This window comes from Dendropsophus ebraccatus, chromosome 8 (assembly GCF_027789765.1).
Source record: "Dendropsophus ebraccatus isolate aDenEbr1 chromosome 8, aDenEbr1.pat, whole genome shotgun sequence".
Classification (NCBI taxonomy): Eukaryota; Metazoa; Chordata; class Amphibia; order Anura; family Hylidae; genus Dendropsophus; species Dendropsophus ebraccatus.
The window spans coordinates 90284383-90302181 of NC_091461.1; the positions used below are offsets into that span (position 1 = coordinate 90284383).

At 41.7% G+C, this 17799-nt stretch overlaps 1 protein-coding gene across 1 annotated transcript; it reads left to right on the plus strand.

Moving 5' to 3' along the window:
* The first annotated feature begins 290 nt into the window (after positions 1-290).
* On the plus strand, positions 291-17224 carry LOC138800061 (pulmonary surfactant-associated protein D-like). Its single transcript, XM_069981868.1, has 5 exons — positions 291-347; positions 8649-8835; positions 10383-10481; positions 16161-16244; positions 16709-17224. Exons 1-5 carry the CDS (start codon positions 291-293, stop codon positions 17092-17094), a joined length of 813 nt encoding a protein of 270 aa, XP_069837969.1. The 3' UTR covers positions 17095-17224.
* The last annotated feature ends 575 nt before the right edge of the window (positions 17225-17799 follow it).

Consider the following 17799-nt stretch of genomic DNA (forward strand, 5'->3'; position numbering starts at 1 on the left):
CACACAAAGGGTTAAATGACTGCACCATGGGGATTAGCTCCTAGGATGTGCTACACATGGCAGCTCCCCCAACTCTCCCCCCCCCCCCTTCTTTTTGTCTTTTCAGCTCCTGATGAGCCCCTTTATGACAGCCCTGTAAGGCTGGTGTGAGGGGGTTAAACCAGACAATTCTTAAAGTATTGTGAAAGAGGAAAAAAAAAACTACAATCCTGTATATCTAGTATTCCTGTTAATGGTTAATCTAACAAGTAGATAAGAAAATACTTTTGAACAGTATATATAGAGCCGTGATGGATAGTTCTACTACTCTGATCTCTGACAACTTTCTACTCCATTTAACTAAACTGGTAAGTATCACTTAGGAATATATATATATATATATATATATATATATATATATATATATATATATATATATGTGTGTGTGTGTGTGTGTGTGTATTATCTGTTTTAATGTTTTGAATGAGTTATCCAATGAGTAAAAGCCTCTCACCATTTCTCGGTGTCCTCCTATGGTTCTCCAGGACCCCTGCTGAATGATCCCACCTCTACTTCCGAGACAGACTTGTCTCAGCAGTGACAACTCGCTTAGCCAATCACTGGCTGAAACGGGACAGCACTGCTGCCAGTGATTGGCTGAGCGGGCTATCAGTGCCAAGATGAGTCAGTCTCAGAAGTGGTGACAGATGGTTAAGCTGGGACCCGGAGACCAGTAGAAGGACACTGGGGGAATGTGGAGAGGTGAGCGAGGCTTCTTCATTGTCTTCTATATACTTGCAACAGTATATGATAACATGAAAAACAGCTGTCACGATCATTAATAACGAACATTGTTTTGCAACAACGGCTGTTATCTGCCCTTATTTTTACATTGTGTAAACATAGCCTAACACTGCAATCACCAAGATCAGTAGAGTTGCCATCCTAGCCAAATAATGAGATCTTACACAATGCAGTTTTGCTCAGGTTTTGTGATGCAGTTTTCAAGTCAAAACCAGGTGGCATCTGTTCTTATTATCTACTTTAATATGACCCACACCTGGTTATGATTTCACATGTAACACAAAATCTGAACAAAACTGCAAAGTACAATGTGTGCAATGAGCACCTTATGGCTGGGTTGGGCTGCTCTATATTAGGGAAAGCACCACCACCCCCCTCTTCCATATGCAAAAACCATGCCTTTTAGAAGTTTGCACCTTGTTTGCCATATCGTTGAAGAAGGGGCGGGGAGCATGCCCAGTATTGTGCGCAGGAAGGTGTGTGAATGGCTGAAAAATATTTATGCCAGTTCTGAGCTGGCGCAAAATTTAACACCTGCTATGCAGCAGCCTCTGCTACACTATATTTGTCAAGAGGTGAGCGTAAACTCGGGGGAATGTAAAATTATCTGTGTAAAAAAAAGTGCACATTGATAAGTTTCCAATAAGGGTATGTGTACACTACGGAATTCCCACCGTGTAGATAACCCACCGCGGATTTTGCCGGTCTAACCCATGTGCATCTCTATCCATGTCATAGACTCCATTCTATGGTCAGGCAGATTCTGGCGTCTGCCCAAAGAATGAACAGGTTCATTCTTGAAGCAGACGGCGGAATCTGCCTGACCATAGAATGGAATCTATGGCATGGACGGAGATGCGCGCAGGCGAGCAGCAGAATCTACGGCGGGTGATTTGTGCTGATTCCGTAGAGTGCACATACCCTTATGTCGATCTACTCTCAATGATTTCCACACTTGACAAAATTATGTAAACATGCCACAAAGAACAATCTAAACAATTGTTTTCTCTTTTTCATATATAACTAAAAGTGAGGCTATAGGGGAAATGGGATTTCCATACCCAACCTACTAGAAACTATATCATCTACTATGAGCCAATATTGTTAAAGGGGTTCTCCAGCAGGGGGCACTTTTTTGATGGGACTGGGGAGGAGGTGGCTGAGGGTAAAGTCGTCCACTCACCTCTCCAGTTCCAGCAGCGGGTCCCGCATCGCAGCGCTCTGGTGCCCGTCCACTTCCTGGTGTCTGACGCAAGCCCGAGACGATGCGTCTCAGGTCCGCTCAGCCAGTCAATGACGGAGGCGGGATTTGAGCAGACTTGAAATGGATCCCGCCTCCTTCACTGACTAGCTGAGTGGACCTGAGACGTCACGTCTCGGGCCCGCGTCAGATACCAGGAAGCGTCTGGGCACCGGAGCGCTGCGATGCGAGACCCGCTGCTGGAACCAGAGAGGTGAGTGGACGTCTTTTCCCTCAGCCACCTCCTCTCCGGTCCCAGCTAAAAAGTTCCCCCCGCTGGAGTACCCCTTTAAGGCTTATGGCATGACCACAAAGGTTGAAGTTGACCTGTCTTTTCCTCCGCACAATGGGGACAATTTGCAATAGCTTTTTCCTATTTTATTTAAATAATTTAGTGTAATATAATCTATTTCTGGATGGAAGAAGCTGTTAACCTAAAAACAGCTGTACCAGAAAGGCACCCGTGCCTGTTTTCATCACCCCTCCCTTCTTTTTTTGTAGATAACAGACAATTAAAATTATAATCAATAATTTCATTGGTTCCTCTGCTGAAGTAGTTTTAACTCCATATTCTAGGTGTGTTAAAGTTGTATATATTCAAATATACTTTAAACCTCCCTGTATCTCCTATTTTGTCTAATATTTTCTTATACATTTGTCTAAGTGTATTCCATTTATTTCTGAGACATTATAGTTAAACCACAAAGAAAAAAAAATCATAAAGAAGAACATTCTCTATCCTCTGCTTCAGCCACACCCAACCTGGCTGGGAGGATAATACTTATTATACCATTTCTAAATTGTCCAGATTCCAAGACCTTCAAAATACTTACATACTGTAGCTCCCCTTTGCTTTATTAACATCAAAATTAAAGAAATCTACACAAATCTAAACAAACAAATCGACAACTGGTTAAAACTCCCCTTAGCAATGGTAGAAAGAATTGCGATAATCAAGATGGTGATCCTTCCGCAGATTCTGTACTTTCTAAACGCATCTCCAATATGGAAACCAGATGGGTGGTTCAGAAAATTACAGCAATGTTAAATAGGTTGGTGTGGGGTCGGAAAAAAGTATGCATAAGATATGAGGTGTTGACACAATTAGAAGATAGAGGGGGCCTGGCATTGCCAGAGTTTTGGCTTTATTTCTTGGCGAGTGGAGCCCAGGCTCTGGCAAGGTGGAGGACGTCCCCAATAATTAAGTATTTGTTGGAAAATAATAAAACGAGACACGTTGATTTTCTTGAATTATTGGAAGCAGGGTATTGCAGACACGACAATTTGGGGAATTTATCGTTTGTCAAATTATATGCTAATATATGGAAAAGAATTAAGAAAATATGTAGGATAGAATATAGTTTACACTTTACACCTTTATGCGAGAATAAAATGTTTAAGGGATTGATGACAGGGGAAATAGCCAATTTTGGGGGGAAATTTGGTATAAAATATATATCACAACTGTTTGAAGAGGGTAAGTTAATATCACTGGAAGAGATTGGAAAGAGATATGAGGTAAGTGAGTGTCATTTCCTTTAATATGCACAAATTACTTGGGCAACTAGAGGTTTCAAGGACACAGTTCAATTAAACATAAATTCACATATAGTGATAGATAGTATGTACGAAATCGGTGAGGGAAGTAAGATCTTGTCTAGGGTGTATAAGATATTGCTAGGGCAAATGGACACACCACAGTTAGCAAGGATTAGAAAGCAATGGGAAAGATCTCTGGGGAGTATAGATGACACGACATGGGAGGTAGTAGTGGGGAACCTCGGTCGTGTCTCTAGTAGTCCCTCACACAGGTTAATCCATTTGAAGGTATTTTATTGGTTATACTATACGACAAAGAAGATGATGCGTTGGAATAAAGGAGAGAACATTGCGTGTCGGAAATGCCAAGAAATAGGAGTAGATCAGGTTCACCTCATATGGGAATGTGTGGAAATACGTGGTTTTTGGGGAGAAATACTTGAATATATGAGGCAAGAGATGGGGATGGACCTTAGAGATCATTCCGGAGTGGATTTTGGGTGGGTTAATAGAAGATGGAGAAGCTAATTCCCTGTTATATAAAATTTTGAATTGTGCGATTGTGGTAATAGTAAGAAGGTGGTTGGATGTGAACACCCCATCCTTGGAGGAATGGAGGGGGACAGTGAATAAAGTGAAAATGTATGAAAGTATTGCAGCTAAGGTAACTAAAAAAGGGCTTGCGCGACATAATAAGATCTGGAAAAAATGGAAGAGTTAATGGGAAATGGAGGAGGTGTATCCTTTCCTTAATGAATCTATTTATTTATTTTGTTTGTGTTTTTCTTTTTTCTTTTTTTTTTTTTTTTCCCCCCAGCTCGTTCAGCAGGGTGGGGGCGGGGTAGAATATTGGTGTGGGGGGGGGGGGGCCTCACAGTTGACAAGAAATGCAACTGTGAGGCTGTAAAATAAATCCTCATATCGGCAAATGGTAAACCACCCTCCGATTTGGATTTATATAAAACTTCTTGTTTGATTTTCACTTTTTTCCTTCCCCAAGAGATCATTGAGTCTAGCGAAGGTCTTCCTAAACTTTTCTTCAAACCAGATATAGGAAGTAAAATACAGGAGCTTTGTTATAATCACGGACTTGATGATTACAAGTTTATGTTTTTCTGCTATATATAATTTACTCCATATTACAATATTTTTCCAGATCTCATAAAATTAATGTTGTATTATTTGCATGATATCCCCCCATATTATTAGAAATCTTAATTCCTAAATACCTAAAGGCTTCCCCAGACTCTTAAGGAAACCAATCACCTCCCGGATGAAGTGTGAACCAGCCCCAGAACCTTATAGCTGCCGAGCACAGCTCTCTGTCGCTGTGCCTTGCAGGTTCCCGACCCACCGACTGTGATACACCTGAGTGGGCTGTCTGTCTCCAGGGCTTTGGCTTGAGACATGTGTAAGAGACACTCGGTCTCCTACTAATTCCTTTGCCCCACATTAAACCAGGAAGTGAGTTGTAACAATTTGAATTCTCAGCAGATGGGACAACATCTGCCTTTGCCCACCCACCCACTTACACTTGATTGGTAGCCTAAACGCAGGCTTTTGCATTAAGCTTCCAGCACTCTCTAGTGGTCCCAATCAAGCATGAGAGGCTGGAAAGAGGGAGGAGGCAGCATGACCACATGCTGTTGCGGCTCCACTGCAATGACTAGATACTGTGAGATGGGTTTGAGGATTAAAGATTAAAGATGTTGCACTAGTACCTGTATCACATACTTGATACTTGTATCACAACATGGTACCTGATTCCTCTATAAAAAGCAGCATATCGTCCACATATAGGGATATCTTGCTCACTTTCCCCCATGCTCCAAATCCCACTATACGTGTGTCCCCTCTTACCTTTATTGCCAGTGAAAAAACAGGGAGAGAGAGGACACCCCTGTTTGGTTCCCCTTGAAAGTGAAAACTGACTGGATAATTCCTCATTTACAATCAATCACACAGTCACCCCACAATATAGAAGCTGTACCATATTGATAAACCTTTTAATTTAAATTCCTGCAGAACATCCCAAAGAAAGTCCCACTTCACCCTATTAATGGCTTTCACTGCATCCAAAGACAGGACAGAGTGGTCACCCTGATCTGGGCCAATCTGAATATTACTGAACATTCTTTTGATATTAAAGGAGTTATCCGGTTAGGTAAAATAAATGTTGAATCATCTCCCCACCCCCCTCCTGGAGACTATTCATTCCATACATGTCATTGCCTTATCAGTCTCCTTCCTGCACTTCTGAGCTGCTGCTTTCTGCTGAAAACAAAAAAAATCTTTCTGAGCTGTTTAGTCCATCTCTGCTCTCAACCCCCTCCTCCCCCTTCCCTTCCAGACAACTCATGTAAGGAACATCCCTGGCCGGCTGTTTATACACTTTGGGAAGCCAGGAGGGTAATCTGAGGTCAAGTTACTTGTGACCTTACTGTGATTAACCCTTCCTGCTTAACAGAGTGCAGAAACAGACGGCTAGGGAGCTGTTTACATGAGTTGTCTCATAAGGGAGGGGATAGGAAGGGGGTTGAGAACAGAGACAGAATTTTGTGTCTTCAGCAAAAAGCAGCCAGCTCAAAACTGAGAGAAGGAGATAGAAAAGGTAATGACATGTACGGAATAAATTGTCTCCAGGAGGGGGGATGATTCAACATACATTTTACATGACTGGATAATCCCTTTAACCTTGGATAAACTTCCTGGAATAAATACATAGATGAAGCAGAACATGGACACAAATGTATGACATAGAGAAGGATTAGACTTTATCTGCCCAAACATACATAAACTGATGTTTATGCAGGGTTGGGCAATAATGAAGCTCATCAAAATTAAAATATCAAACATGAAACCTGTTTTACTTATTTCTAAAGTTGCCAACCCCTAAAGATAACCTCACCATTCCTGGTGTGTCTGATTTGGTAAACACATGCAATACCAATTATACAACAATTCTGAAACATCTTTTCTTGTGATGTTCCGTCCTTCTGTTAATCTTACTAGAAATGTATGACAGAAAAATCAGCTGGGTTATCACTTGTGGGTGTCTCTACAGAGTCTGAAACTATCCAATCAGGGCTGACAGTGTCAGATTGTATAGAGACAGGCCCCCCAATCAGTAACACCAAGTTGGTTATTGAGTCTCGCATTTCTAGGAACTGCAGAGTTACCTGCAACCCAGAGTTATAAGAAAAGAGGTTCCAGAATTGTTGTTTCGTGGGCATTGCATGTACTGGATTTGCTAAAACGAATAGGCCAGGAGTAATAATGGCAGTTTCACATTCAGATAAGCCCTAATCTCACAACCCATAAGACATGAGAGTACATGAAGAAGCACATGCACACAATACATCTATTTAAAAATATATGTGTTATTTTATTACTTTGTCCATTGATCTGTAAATAGTCAGTATGTTTTGTCTTTACCATGGAAAGTATTTAACCCCTTAAAGACAGAGCCAATTTCGATTTTTGCGTTTTCGTTTTTTCCTCCTTGTGCTTAAAAGGCCATAGCACTTGCATTTTTCCACCTAGAAACCCACATGAGCCCTTATTTTTTGCATCACTAATTGTACTTTGCAATGACAGGCTGAATTTTTGCATAAAGTACACTGCGAAACCAGAAAAAAAATAAATGTGTTATGAAATTGAAAAAAAACCAAAACATTTTGTTTATTTGGGGGAAATGTGTTTTTACGCCATTCGCCCTGGGGTAAAACTGACTTGTTATACATGTTCCTCAAGTCGTTACGATTACAACGATATGTAACATGTATAACTTATATTGTATCTGATGGCCTGTAAAAAATTCAAACCATTGTCAACAAATATATGTCACTTAAAACCGCTTCATTCCCATGCTTATAACGCTTTTATCCTTTGGTCTATCGGGCTGTGTGAGGTGTCATTTTTTGCGCCATGCTGTTTACTTTCTATCGGTACCTTGATTGCGCATATACGACTTTTTGAACGCTTTTTATTACAATTTTTCTGGATTTGAAGCAACCAAAAATGCGCAATTTTGCACTTTGGGATTTTTTTGCGCTGACGCCTTTTACCATATGAGATCAGGAATGTGATTAATTAATAGTTCGGGCGATTACGCACGCAGCGATAGCAAACATGTTTGTTTATTTATTTATTTACTTATTATACTTATTATTTATAACCTGGAAAAAGGGGGGTGATTCTGACTTTTATTAGGGGAGGGGGCTTTTTATTGACAACAACACTTTTTTTTTTTACTTTTACACTTATACTAAAAGCCCCCCTGGGGGACTTCTAGTATAAGTGCTTTGATCTCTCATAGAGATCTCTGCAGCATAGATATGCTGCAGAGATCCATGAGATTGGCACTCGTTTACGTACGGCTGCTGCAGCCGGAAGTAAACGAGTGCCGAGCCGGGGACGGCGCCATCTTGGAGCGGTCCCCGGCCGGCTTCAGACAAGGAGATCGCTCCCCGGGGATAACGTCCCGGGGGAGCGATCTCCGCCACTAGATACCAGGGATAAGCTGAATCCGGTAATCGGATGCAGCTGTCATGTTTGACAGCTGCATCTAAATACTGTATTAGCGGGCACGGCGATCGGACCATGCCCGCTAATACCTGCGGCCCTGCTCTGAACGCCCTTACCGGCAATAGGGTGTAAATATACGTCCTTTGTCGTTAAGGGGTTAAAGGTGGTTTCATATTGTCTTTTTCTTTTTTTTTTTAAATAAATGCCATAGCATTTTGTTTCGTCTTACTCAGGAGTGGGCTAAAAAAAAAAAAACTGTGTTGTTTTTCTAAAAAATGCTATTTCTGAAACCAACCTAGGGCTATGTTCCCACAAAGTACTTTTGCTCCTTATTTTGGTCAGTATTTTGCAACCAAAACCAGTGGATTAAAAACACAGAAAGGCTACAGTACGTTCATACACTGTTGAAATTGAGTGGATTGCCACCATTTAATGACAAATAATTGCCGTTAGTTTAAAACAGCCGTTATTTAAAGAATTTATGTAAATTATTAGTTTCTGAAAATTGTATTGATAGTCTCTCTAATCGTAGTGCCTAATGAACTGTCTTTCTCTACAGATGCACAGTACTTGGAGAATGCAGCTTTTTTTGGTTCTTTCCTTTCTGCTGTTCAGCGTCTCATCTGCTTCACAGATATGTGCGGATGGGGGTTCCTGTTCTGTATTTACTTGTGGCGCTCCAGGGAAGGATGGTATCCCTGGAGTAAATGGAAAGGATGGGCTTAAAGGGGAGAAAGGAGACCGAGGTGAATTTATATTATTACCATTTCTACAAATTTATAACGTGTCCACTTATTTGTCCACATGCAATTATTTCTCAAAAATCTATCATAGATATTCAATAATTATATGCATAAAGTTGTTACACTACTACAGCTAACAACTAATATTCTCAGGGAAAAAAAATGCTGAATTTAAGAAGCAAAAGATATCGTTATTGATAACACATATAAAATATGATTGTTCAATAAGTAAGAAACCAAACATTAAAAGAACAGTGGCTATCCCAGAGGAAATGACAAAAAATCAAGTACAGTAACATGCTGAAATCCCTGACAAGAAATGATGTAAATAGGCAGATTATATACAGTACATTGAAAATTCATTGGGCAGATATCATGATTATAAAGTCTAATTTGCTAGTGCATAAAAAATATTATTAATCGGTTCATCAAAAGTCTGTCCACTAAAAAACTGCCCTCTAGTGTTACTAATCACACTTATTCTTAGGGATACAGCAAACTTATTCCTTTAAAGTGTCTGTAGTATATAGTCTCCAGGACGCCACAACCTTGACGTGCATTTTGTTGCCTTTGTCCGGTGGGTCGTGATACAGTATATACATGTATGTATATATACAATGTTAGGCCATGTGCACACTATGTATAACACCAGATGTTCTGCAGCCCGGCCGGATCACAGAACGGCCGGTGTTTGAGTAGATCATCCCGGCCGGTACTGTAGTACCGGCCAGATGATCTTCATTTCTGATAAATTGGGAAGCAGGTGCATCAGTGTGCGCCCGCATCCCAATTCACCGCTCCACACCATAGAGAGTGCGGCCAGAGCCACACGCTCCATTGTGTGCACTGCCATGTCTTCTGTGGCCGCTATTCAATGTCAGTTTTTAGTGCAGCCACTAGCGATTCCAGCTGGAGTGTATACTATGGGGGGCATTTATTAAGTCCGGCGTTTTTTACGCCGGTCTTATAAATGCCCCCGCAGCTCCGGCGCTACGGGGATTTATGTAGAGGCGGACTGCCTCTACATAAATCCCGTGCGCGCCGGTGCGCACCGCCGAAAACCTACGCCAGCTGAGGACTGGAGTAGGTTTTCGGCGTACATCTGGGCGGAACGGATGGTAAATCGCGCGGACTCTGAGTCCGCGCCCTCCGTTCCGCCCACTACACGCCCCCTTTCCGCCCCCCTGGCGTACTCAGTGGAAAGTGCCGATTTGCAAATATTTTATTCGCAGATCGGCCATTTGCGTATAAAAAAATACGCAAATCGGCACTTTCCGCCGAAAGTCATCCGTTCGCCGGATGATACATGTGGCCCTATGTGTATACATCCTGGCCAGCATTCCTTCTAGCTGCAGAACAATGTAAGTTAAGTATTAATCACAGGCGTTGTTGCAAATCGGCAACAACGGCCGTGATTAATACTTAACTTACGTTGTGTGAACATGAACTTATACTGTTTATCATATTATGTGTAGTGTGATTGTTTCTTTTAACAAATATAAACAGTGATACATCTCCAATTTAATGTAGGCCTATTATATTTATTTCAGGACCACCTGGATCACCTGGCATTGCTGGGCCACCTGGACCTCAAGGAATACAGGGGCCTCAAGGTCAGAAAGGCGAAAAAGGAGAAAGTGCAATTGCAGGTAAAAACTTTGTTTTTCTGTATTCATGACAGACATAGCTTTTCCTAAATGTAGCAAATACCAGGACTTGGATACTTATAAATATTTATTAAAATCACTTCTTACAAAAAAGGATCCTTGTTGCATATTACTGCAAAAGGCCTCATGCACACTGAGCAAAAGAGGTGGATTTTTGAGCGGATTCCGTGCGAAATTCCACTCAAAAATCCGCCCGTTTAAATTGAGCAATGCACTTTTCCATTGTTTTCAAAGGGCTTTGTGCTGTGCTTTTTACACTGCGGAATTTCCGTCCGTAAATTTCTGTCACGGATACGCTTTCCACCCAAAGAAGTGACATGTTACTTCTTTGGGGTATGTGCACACTGAGGAAAAGGCGAGGAATTCAGCTTGAAATTCAGCTTGAAATTCCTCCCGTAAAATATGTACAGAAAAAAGTCCCATTGTGTTTAATGGGTTTTCTTCTCTGTTGTTCACACTGCAGAATTTCTGAGCAGAATTTTCTGCTGTAGATCTGCTAGAGGAATCCTATAGAAGTCAATGGGGGGTTTAAATTCTGCTTGAATTCTGCCTGAAAAATTTCAGCTACAATTCCTCGAGAATTGCTCAGTGTGCACATACCCTTGGGCAGATTCCGCTAGAGGAATCTTATAAAAAGGTATGTGCACACTGAGCAGTTCTAGCGGAATTCTGCCCGAATTCCGCGTGGAATTCCGCCCGTGTAAATGCAACATTGCTCCTTCCATAGAGAACAATGGGATTTCCGACTGCCCATGCACACCGAGTAAATTTCTGTCCGGAATTCCCCACAGAATCCGCACTCCGCCCAAAGAATGTAATTCTTTAAGCGGATTCCGCTAGAGGAATCCTATAGAAGTCAATGGGGTTTGAATTCTGCTGGTAATTCCGCTTGCATTCCGCACAGATTCCGCTCAAATTCTGCCAGAGCAGAATAGGCGAGGAATTTCAAGCAGAAATCTTTCAGCTACAATTCCTCGAGAATTGCTCAGTGTGCACATACCCATAAAAAATGTACAGAGCTAAGTCCATTGTGTTCAATGGGTTTCCTGCTCTGTTGTTCACACTGCAGAATTTAGAGCAGAATTTTCTTCTGTAGATCTGCTAGAGGAATCCTATAGAAGTCAATGGGGGGCTTAAATTCTGCTTGAATTCTGCCTGAAAACTTTCTGCTTCAATTCCTCGAGAATCGCTCAGTGTGCATATACCCCAACAGAGAAGAAATCTCATTGAACAGAATGGGACATTGCTCTGTACATATTTTACAGGAGTTATTTCAAGCTGGAATAAGAGCGGATTCCTCTTCATTTCCTCGCCTAATTCCTCACCTATTCCTCAGTGTGAACCTACACTATGCCCCGTTCACACTGAGCAAGAACAGCTGAATCCTGCCATGCTTAGTGTCCTGCTTTGAGTGAATGAGAGGGCGTGCGTGTCCGCTTCCTCCCCTCTCTACTTAAAGAAATGACATGTCACTCATTCACTCATTCTAGGAATTCTGCCGTTCTTGCTCAGTGTGAACAGGGCCTTTGAGCAGAGAGCGGCAGCAGTGGAGGCGCGCGAGCCCTCCCATAGAGAAACAATGTCACACTAAGGCAGGCGGAATTCTGCTACATTTGTGTGAACATAACCTAAGCTTGAATATTCACAGAGTAAGATCTTATTTGCATCCCCTTCAATCCCAAACCCTCTGTAACTCAGGTGATGTCTTGCCCACTCCGCCAGGGGCTCCATATACAGGGTGAATAGCAATGGGGACAACCCTGACAAGTGCCCCTTGTTACCCCAAAAGAGGAAGATAGAGACCCATTAATGATCAACCTAGCTATGAGCTTGGTACAAAGTTTGGACACTTCTTAAAAATTTACCACCCAAACCCATTGTGGACAGAGCTTGCCACAAGAAATCCCACTCCACCCTGTCAAACGCCTTTCTTGCGTCAAATGACAGGATAGAGTGGGATCCCACATCATCATATTGAATGGATTTCATAATACTTTTATAATATTATCTAGTACAGTTTTATTAGGCATAACCCCCCCTGCTCTTCTCCCACCAAATCCACAATAATACTCTTTAGTCTCAAGGCCAGAAGTTTTGCAAATATTTTACCTTCTGTATTTAAAAGCGAAATGGGCCTGTAGGATCCCATCTCCAGGGGGTCCTTCCCCTTTTTCCCAATTAACCTCTTAACGACGCATGACGGGTATACCCGTCATGCGGCCGTTAAGAGTAAACAGAGAGGGCTCCCGGCGTGAGCCCTCTCTGCAGCGCACGGTCCCCGGTTGCTAAGTGCAGCCAGGGACCGCGTGTATTAGCCGGCGCGGCCGATTGCCGCGGCCGGCTAATTAACTATTCAAATGCCGCTGTCAAAGCTGACAGCTGCATTTGAATAGCAGCTGTGCCCCCTCTCCCTGGTGTCCAGTGGGGGATCTCCCCCCTGCGATGTGATCGCGGAGGGGAGATCCGTTCTAATGAGCCGGCCGGGGCTCAGCATCGGAATGACGCTGATCCCGGCTCGGCAATCTATTCAGATGGTCTGCAGCAGACCATTATAATAGAGCACCGATCTGATGGATCATTGCTCTATTATATACACAGGATTGATCTCAATGGGAGATCAGTTCTGTGTATATAGAAGTCCCCCAGGGGGCTTCATATTACTGTAAGGGAAAGTTAAAAAAAGTGTTTTTATTAATAAAAAATCCCCTCCACTAATAAAAGTCTGAATCACCCCCCTTTTCCCATTTTACAAATAAAAATAAATAAATAAATAAACATGTTTTTTATCACCGCGTGCGTAATTGCCCGAACTATTAATTAATCACATTCCTGATCTCGCACGGTAAACGGTGTAAGCGCAAAAAAATCCCAAAGTGCAAAATTGCGCATTTTTGGTCGCATCAAATCCAGAAAAAATGTAATATAAAGCGATCAAAAAGTCGCATATGCGCAATCAAGGTACCGATAGAAAGAACACATCATGGCGCAAAAAATGACACCTGACACTGCCCCATAGACCAAAGGATAAAAGCGCTATAAGCCTGGGAATAGAGCGATTTTAAGGAACATATATTTGTTAACAATGGTTTTAATTTATTACAGGCCATCAGATACAATAAAAGTTATACATGTTACATATCGTTTTAATCGTAATGACTTGAGGAACATATATAACAACTAAGTTTTCCATAGGACACACGGCGTAAAAATGAAGCCCCCCCCCCCCCAAAGAAAAATAATTTCGAATAATTTTTTTCTCAATTTCACTGCGCATATAATTTTTTTCTGGTTTCGCAGCATATTTTATGGAAAAATTCAGCCTGTCATTGCGAAGTACAATTAGTGACGCAAAAAATAAGGGCTCATGTGGGTCTGTAGGTGTAAAATGCAAGTGCTATGGCCTTTTAAGCACATGGAGGAAAAAACGAAAACGCAAAAACGAAAGTTAGCACGGTCCTTAAAGGGTTAAAACAATATGCGCCTCCCTCATGGATGCGGGCAGGCAGCCTCTTACACATAATTCTTTTAGAACCTCCAGGAGAGCGGGCAACACAGCCCCAGACATATTCCTACAGAACTGGAACGGAAGTCCATCGGCACCAAGAGCTGAATTCCCAGAAAAAGTCCGAAACTCCAGCTCCTGTAAAGACAAATCCCCATTTATCATCTGCCTTTGTTCTTTTGAAAGTGCAGGAAGACCTAATACTTCCTGAAAACGCCTGATTGCCTCCCCATCCCCCAGGCTCTCAGACTGATATAACTCTGAAAAAAAATTAACAAATTAATTCTCTACTGCCTCTCTACCATTTACTACTCGCCCTTTATGATCTCTAATAGCTGGAATTCCCCCCCCCCCCCCCCCGCCCCCGCTCTTGCTGAGCTTTCAAGTAGCGAACCGGCCGAGGTTCAAGTTCGTATGAACCTGAACTCTCGGCTTCTGATTCCCGCTGTCTGCCCGCTCCATGGAGAGGGTAGATACAGCCTGAGGACTGCCTGGAAAACTGGGATACAGCCTATGGTTATGGCTGTATCCCAGTTTTCCAGGCAGTCCTCAGGCTGTATCCAGCAGCCTGGGGTCAACAGTCATAAGGTAAGAATGAGTTTACTTCACTTCCTGGTGGGGGATTGAGGGAGGAAAAGTTAACGAAGGGGGGCAGATAGGTGATTGAAGCATATTACAAAGTTAAATAACTTTGTAATGTGTCTCAATTAGTGAAAAAAGCTCTTCGCTGGAGTACCCCTTTAAAGCCATTATATAAACACTTCTCCCAGCTCCCTTGCCTTTCTTAACAGAATATCTCTATCATTAGAGCTCAATCTCTTCATCAACATTGTACACGGTGGGCTCCCTGCCGGGGGTCGGCACACAATGTTGGCACACAATGGGCCCTCTCTATCCCAAATAGAGGTGACAAGGTCCCAATACCAAAGCAATCATTAAACCATTTACAGCAAAAGGATACTGAGTCCCCCCCTCTACTCCTTCTGGCAGGCCCACAACACGGACATTTGCTCGACCAAATGTGCTCTACCAATTTCTTCTTAAACATTATCAGATTTAAGCTTCCCCATCTCTTTTTTTTAATTTCCCAAACCCTCCTCAAGGGGAGCAACCTGCTTCTCTATTGTATCCACCTTCTCACGAACATTTGAAAAATCATGTCTCATTACCATAATATCAGATTAAATAGATAAGACTTGAGTACTCAATTCTAAAATAGCGTGATTACATTTTGATACTTCAGTGAGGATTTCAGCAAGAAGGGGCGCTACTGCGGGTTGCGGGCAGCGGCCGGCGGCAGGGTTAAAGGGGCCGGGACTGCGGGTTGCGGCTGCCGGCGGCGGGTTTAAAGGGGCCGGGTCCCATAGACGCAGCGGATTCGCTGCATGTATGGGACCCATTCACCTTCACACTACTGGATCCGTAGCGGATTTCGCTGCTAACTCGCAGCATGAAATCTGCTGCGGATCCGGCACGTGTGAACATACCTTTAAACTTTCAGCCCTGTAATAAGTAAAAATAAAAGGCCTAGAATGCCTGTGCCCTAGGTGTGCACCGCTCCTCCGCCCCGCCCTCCTTATCATTAGAAATGCCCCTAGGCAGGATTTTTTCATTCATCACCTGTCTGAACACGGCACATGTGCCTTAACTATCGAGCACATGTGCAGTGTTCAGACAGGTAATAAATAGGAGAAATTGTTCTAGGGGCATTCCTAATGATGGAGAGGGCAGGGAGGAGGGACGCAATACTAGGGCATGGGCCACGCCAATTTGACACAGGGTTTTAAGTTTAAAAGTTGTTACTACATCACCTGCCAAACAGACCTCAGGGCAGATCTTGGACTTAAAGCAGCTAAAGGTACAAGCGGTTTGGGGGGTCAGATTGTGGGTACAGAGTACAGTATCTTTATGGGATTAGGCTCTATTAGCTTTTCATGCAACTGTGGGATGAACTATAATAAAATACTGAAACTACTTCTATAAAGTATCTATTATATTTATAACAACATATCAATTATTATTTTATACTTCTATTTTAAAAATATTACTATTATTACTAATATTACTGTCATTATCCAAATCTGTCATATGAAGTAAAATATTTTACAGTCTGTCATATTGCTATTCCAAAGTACCATTCTTTTATTTTCTTTTTTTAGAACTTGAAGGCTTAAAACTTAAAGTTTCCGTTTTAAATGGAAGACTGAATGCTCTAGAATCAATGGTCAAACTACAGGAAAAAGGTATTTATAGTCCAGAATTGATTGAAATACAAAACCCAGACCACATCCATATTTATTCAATTTTTGTCCTATTACCTGTGCCCTTAAAGGGTTTGAAGATATTAGATTCCTATCACCCCCAAAAATAGCTGTAGTAGGCAAATAAACTGTAAAAAGTTTGTACAATAGTTTATATTTATGTCAGAATTAAGATTGATTGCAGCAAGATTAGCGTTTCTGTCCAGTGGCTGCATTACATGTCTATGGGGCCACTGGATGCAGATGATTGGCAGTGGGCTTCACTTCCCTTTTGTCAATCATCTCCCACCAGTTGGCCAATTTACTTGCAAAGAAGCTGCTGGACAGAGACCACTTCAAATCAGAGCGTGTACTTCCCTCCCCTTTGAAGATACGATTATTAGTGATTATTTTACTTGTTACTATCATTTTTCAATAAATTCTAATCTGTATTTTGCTTATTTCAGCTCAAACATATTTAAATGGTGCAGAAACAGCTGGAAACAAGATTTTTGTTACAAAAGGTGACAAGGCTAATTATGACAATGCAAAGACAGCTTGTACCAGTAAAGGGGGTCAACTGGCGTCACCTAGGAACGCATTGGAAAACAGTGCTGTAAATAAAATCTCGACACAATATAAGGCAGCTCCATTTCTCGGTATAAATGACATACAGCAAGAGGGAACTTTCAGATATCCAGATGGAGGAATTATTAGTTACTCAAACTGGCAACCCGGAGAACCAAATAATGACCATGGAGTGGAAGATTGTGTGGAGATGTATGACACCGGAAAATGGAATGACAAAAATTGTGGTGAAATACGTCTGATCATCTGTGAATTTGTTGTATAATTTTTTTACTCTACTCATTACTTTATGCACTCCCCTCCCCCAAAAAACTAAAAAAAAGGCATTGCTTTATATGTACTATAAAATCAAATATAAATCATGAAAAAATCTATTAAACAATCATTTTATTCTACTATTGTGTTTTTATCAATTTTATTAGAAATTATTGTTTTGTATTGCTTAAACATGTGCAAACTGAGGTTAAACCTATGGCTAAATGGCAGAGCTTGTTACGCTACTGCTGTGTGTGCACTGGGACTATATGGAGTCTTTAGAGATCTCCCCATGATCTACTTATATCAACTCCAGTGTCTGTGTGTGGCACTTCTGCTGGAATGGCAGGGGTTTTAACCCTTAGAGGACCCGGCCAATTTCAATTTTTGCATTTTCGTTTTTTCCTCCTTGTGTTTAAAAGACCATAGAACTTGCATTTTTTCACCTAGAAACCCACATGAGCCCTTATTTTTTGCATCACTAATTGTACTTTGCAATGACAGGCTGAATTTTTTCATAAAGTACACTGCAAAACCAGAAAAAAATTCAAAGTGTGGTGAAATTGTAAAAAAAAAAAAAAAAAAACGCATTTCTTTTATTTGGGGGGTTTGTGTTTTTGCTCCGTTCGCCCTGGGGTAAAACTGACTTGTTATATATGTTCCTCAAGTTGTTCCGATTAAAACGATATAGAACATGTATAACTTTTATTGTATC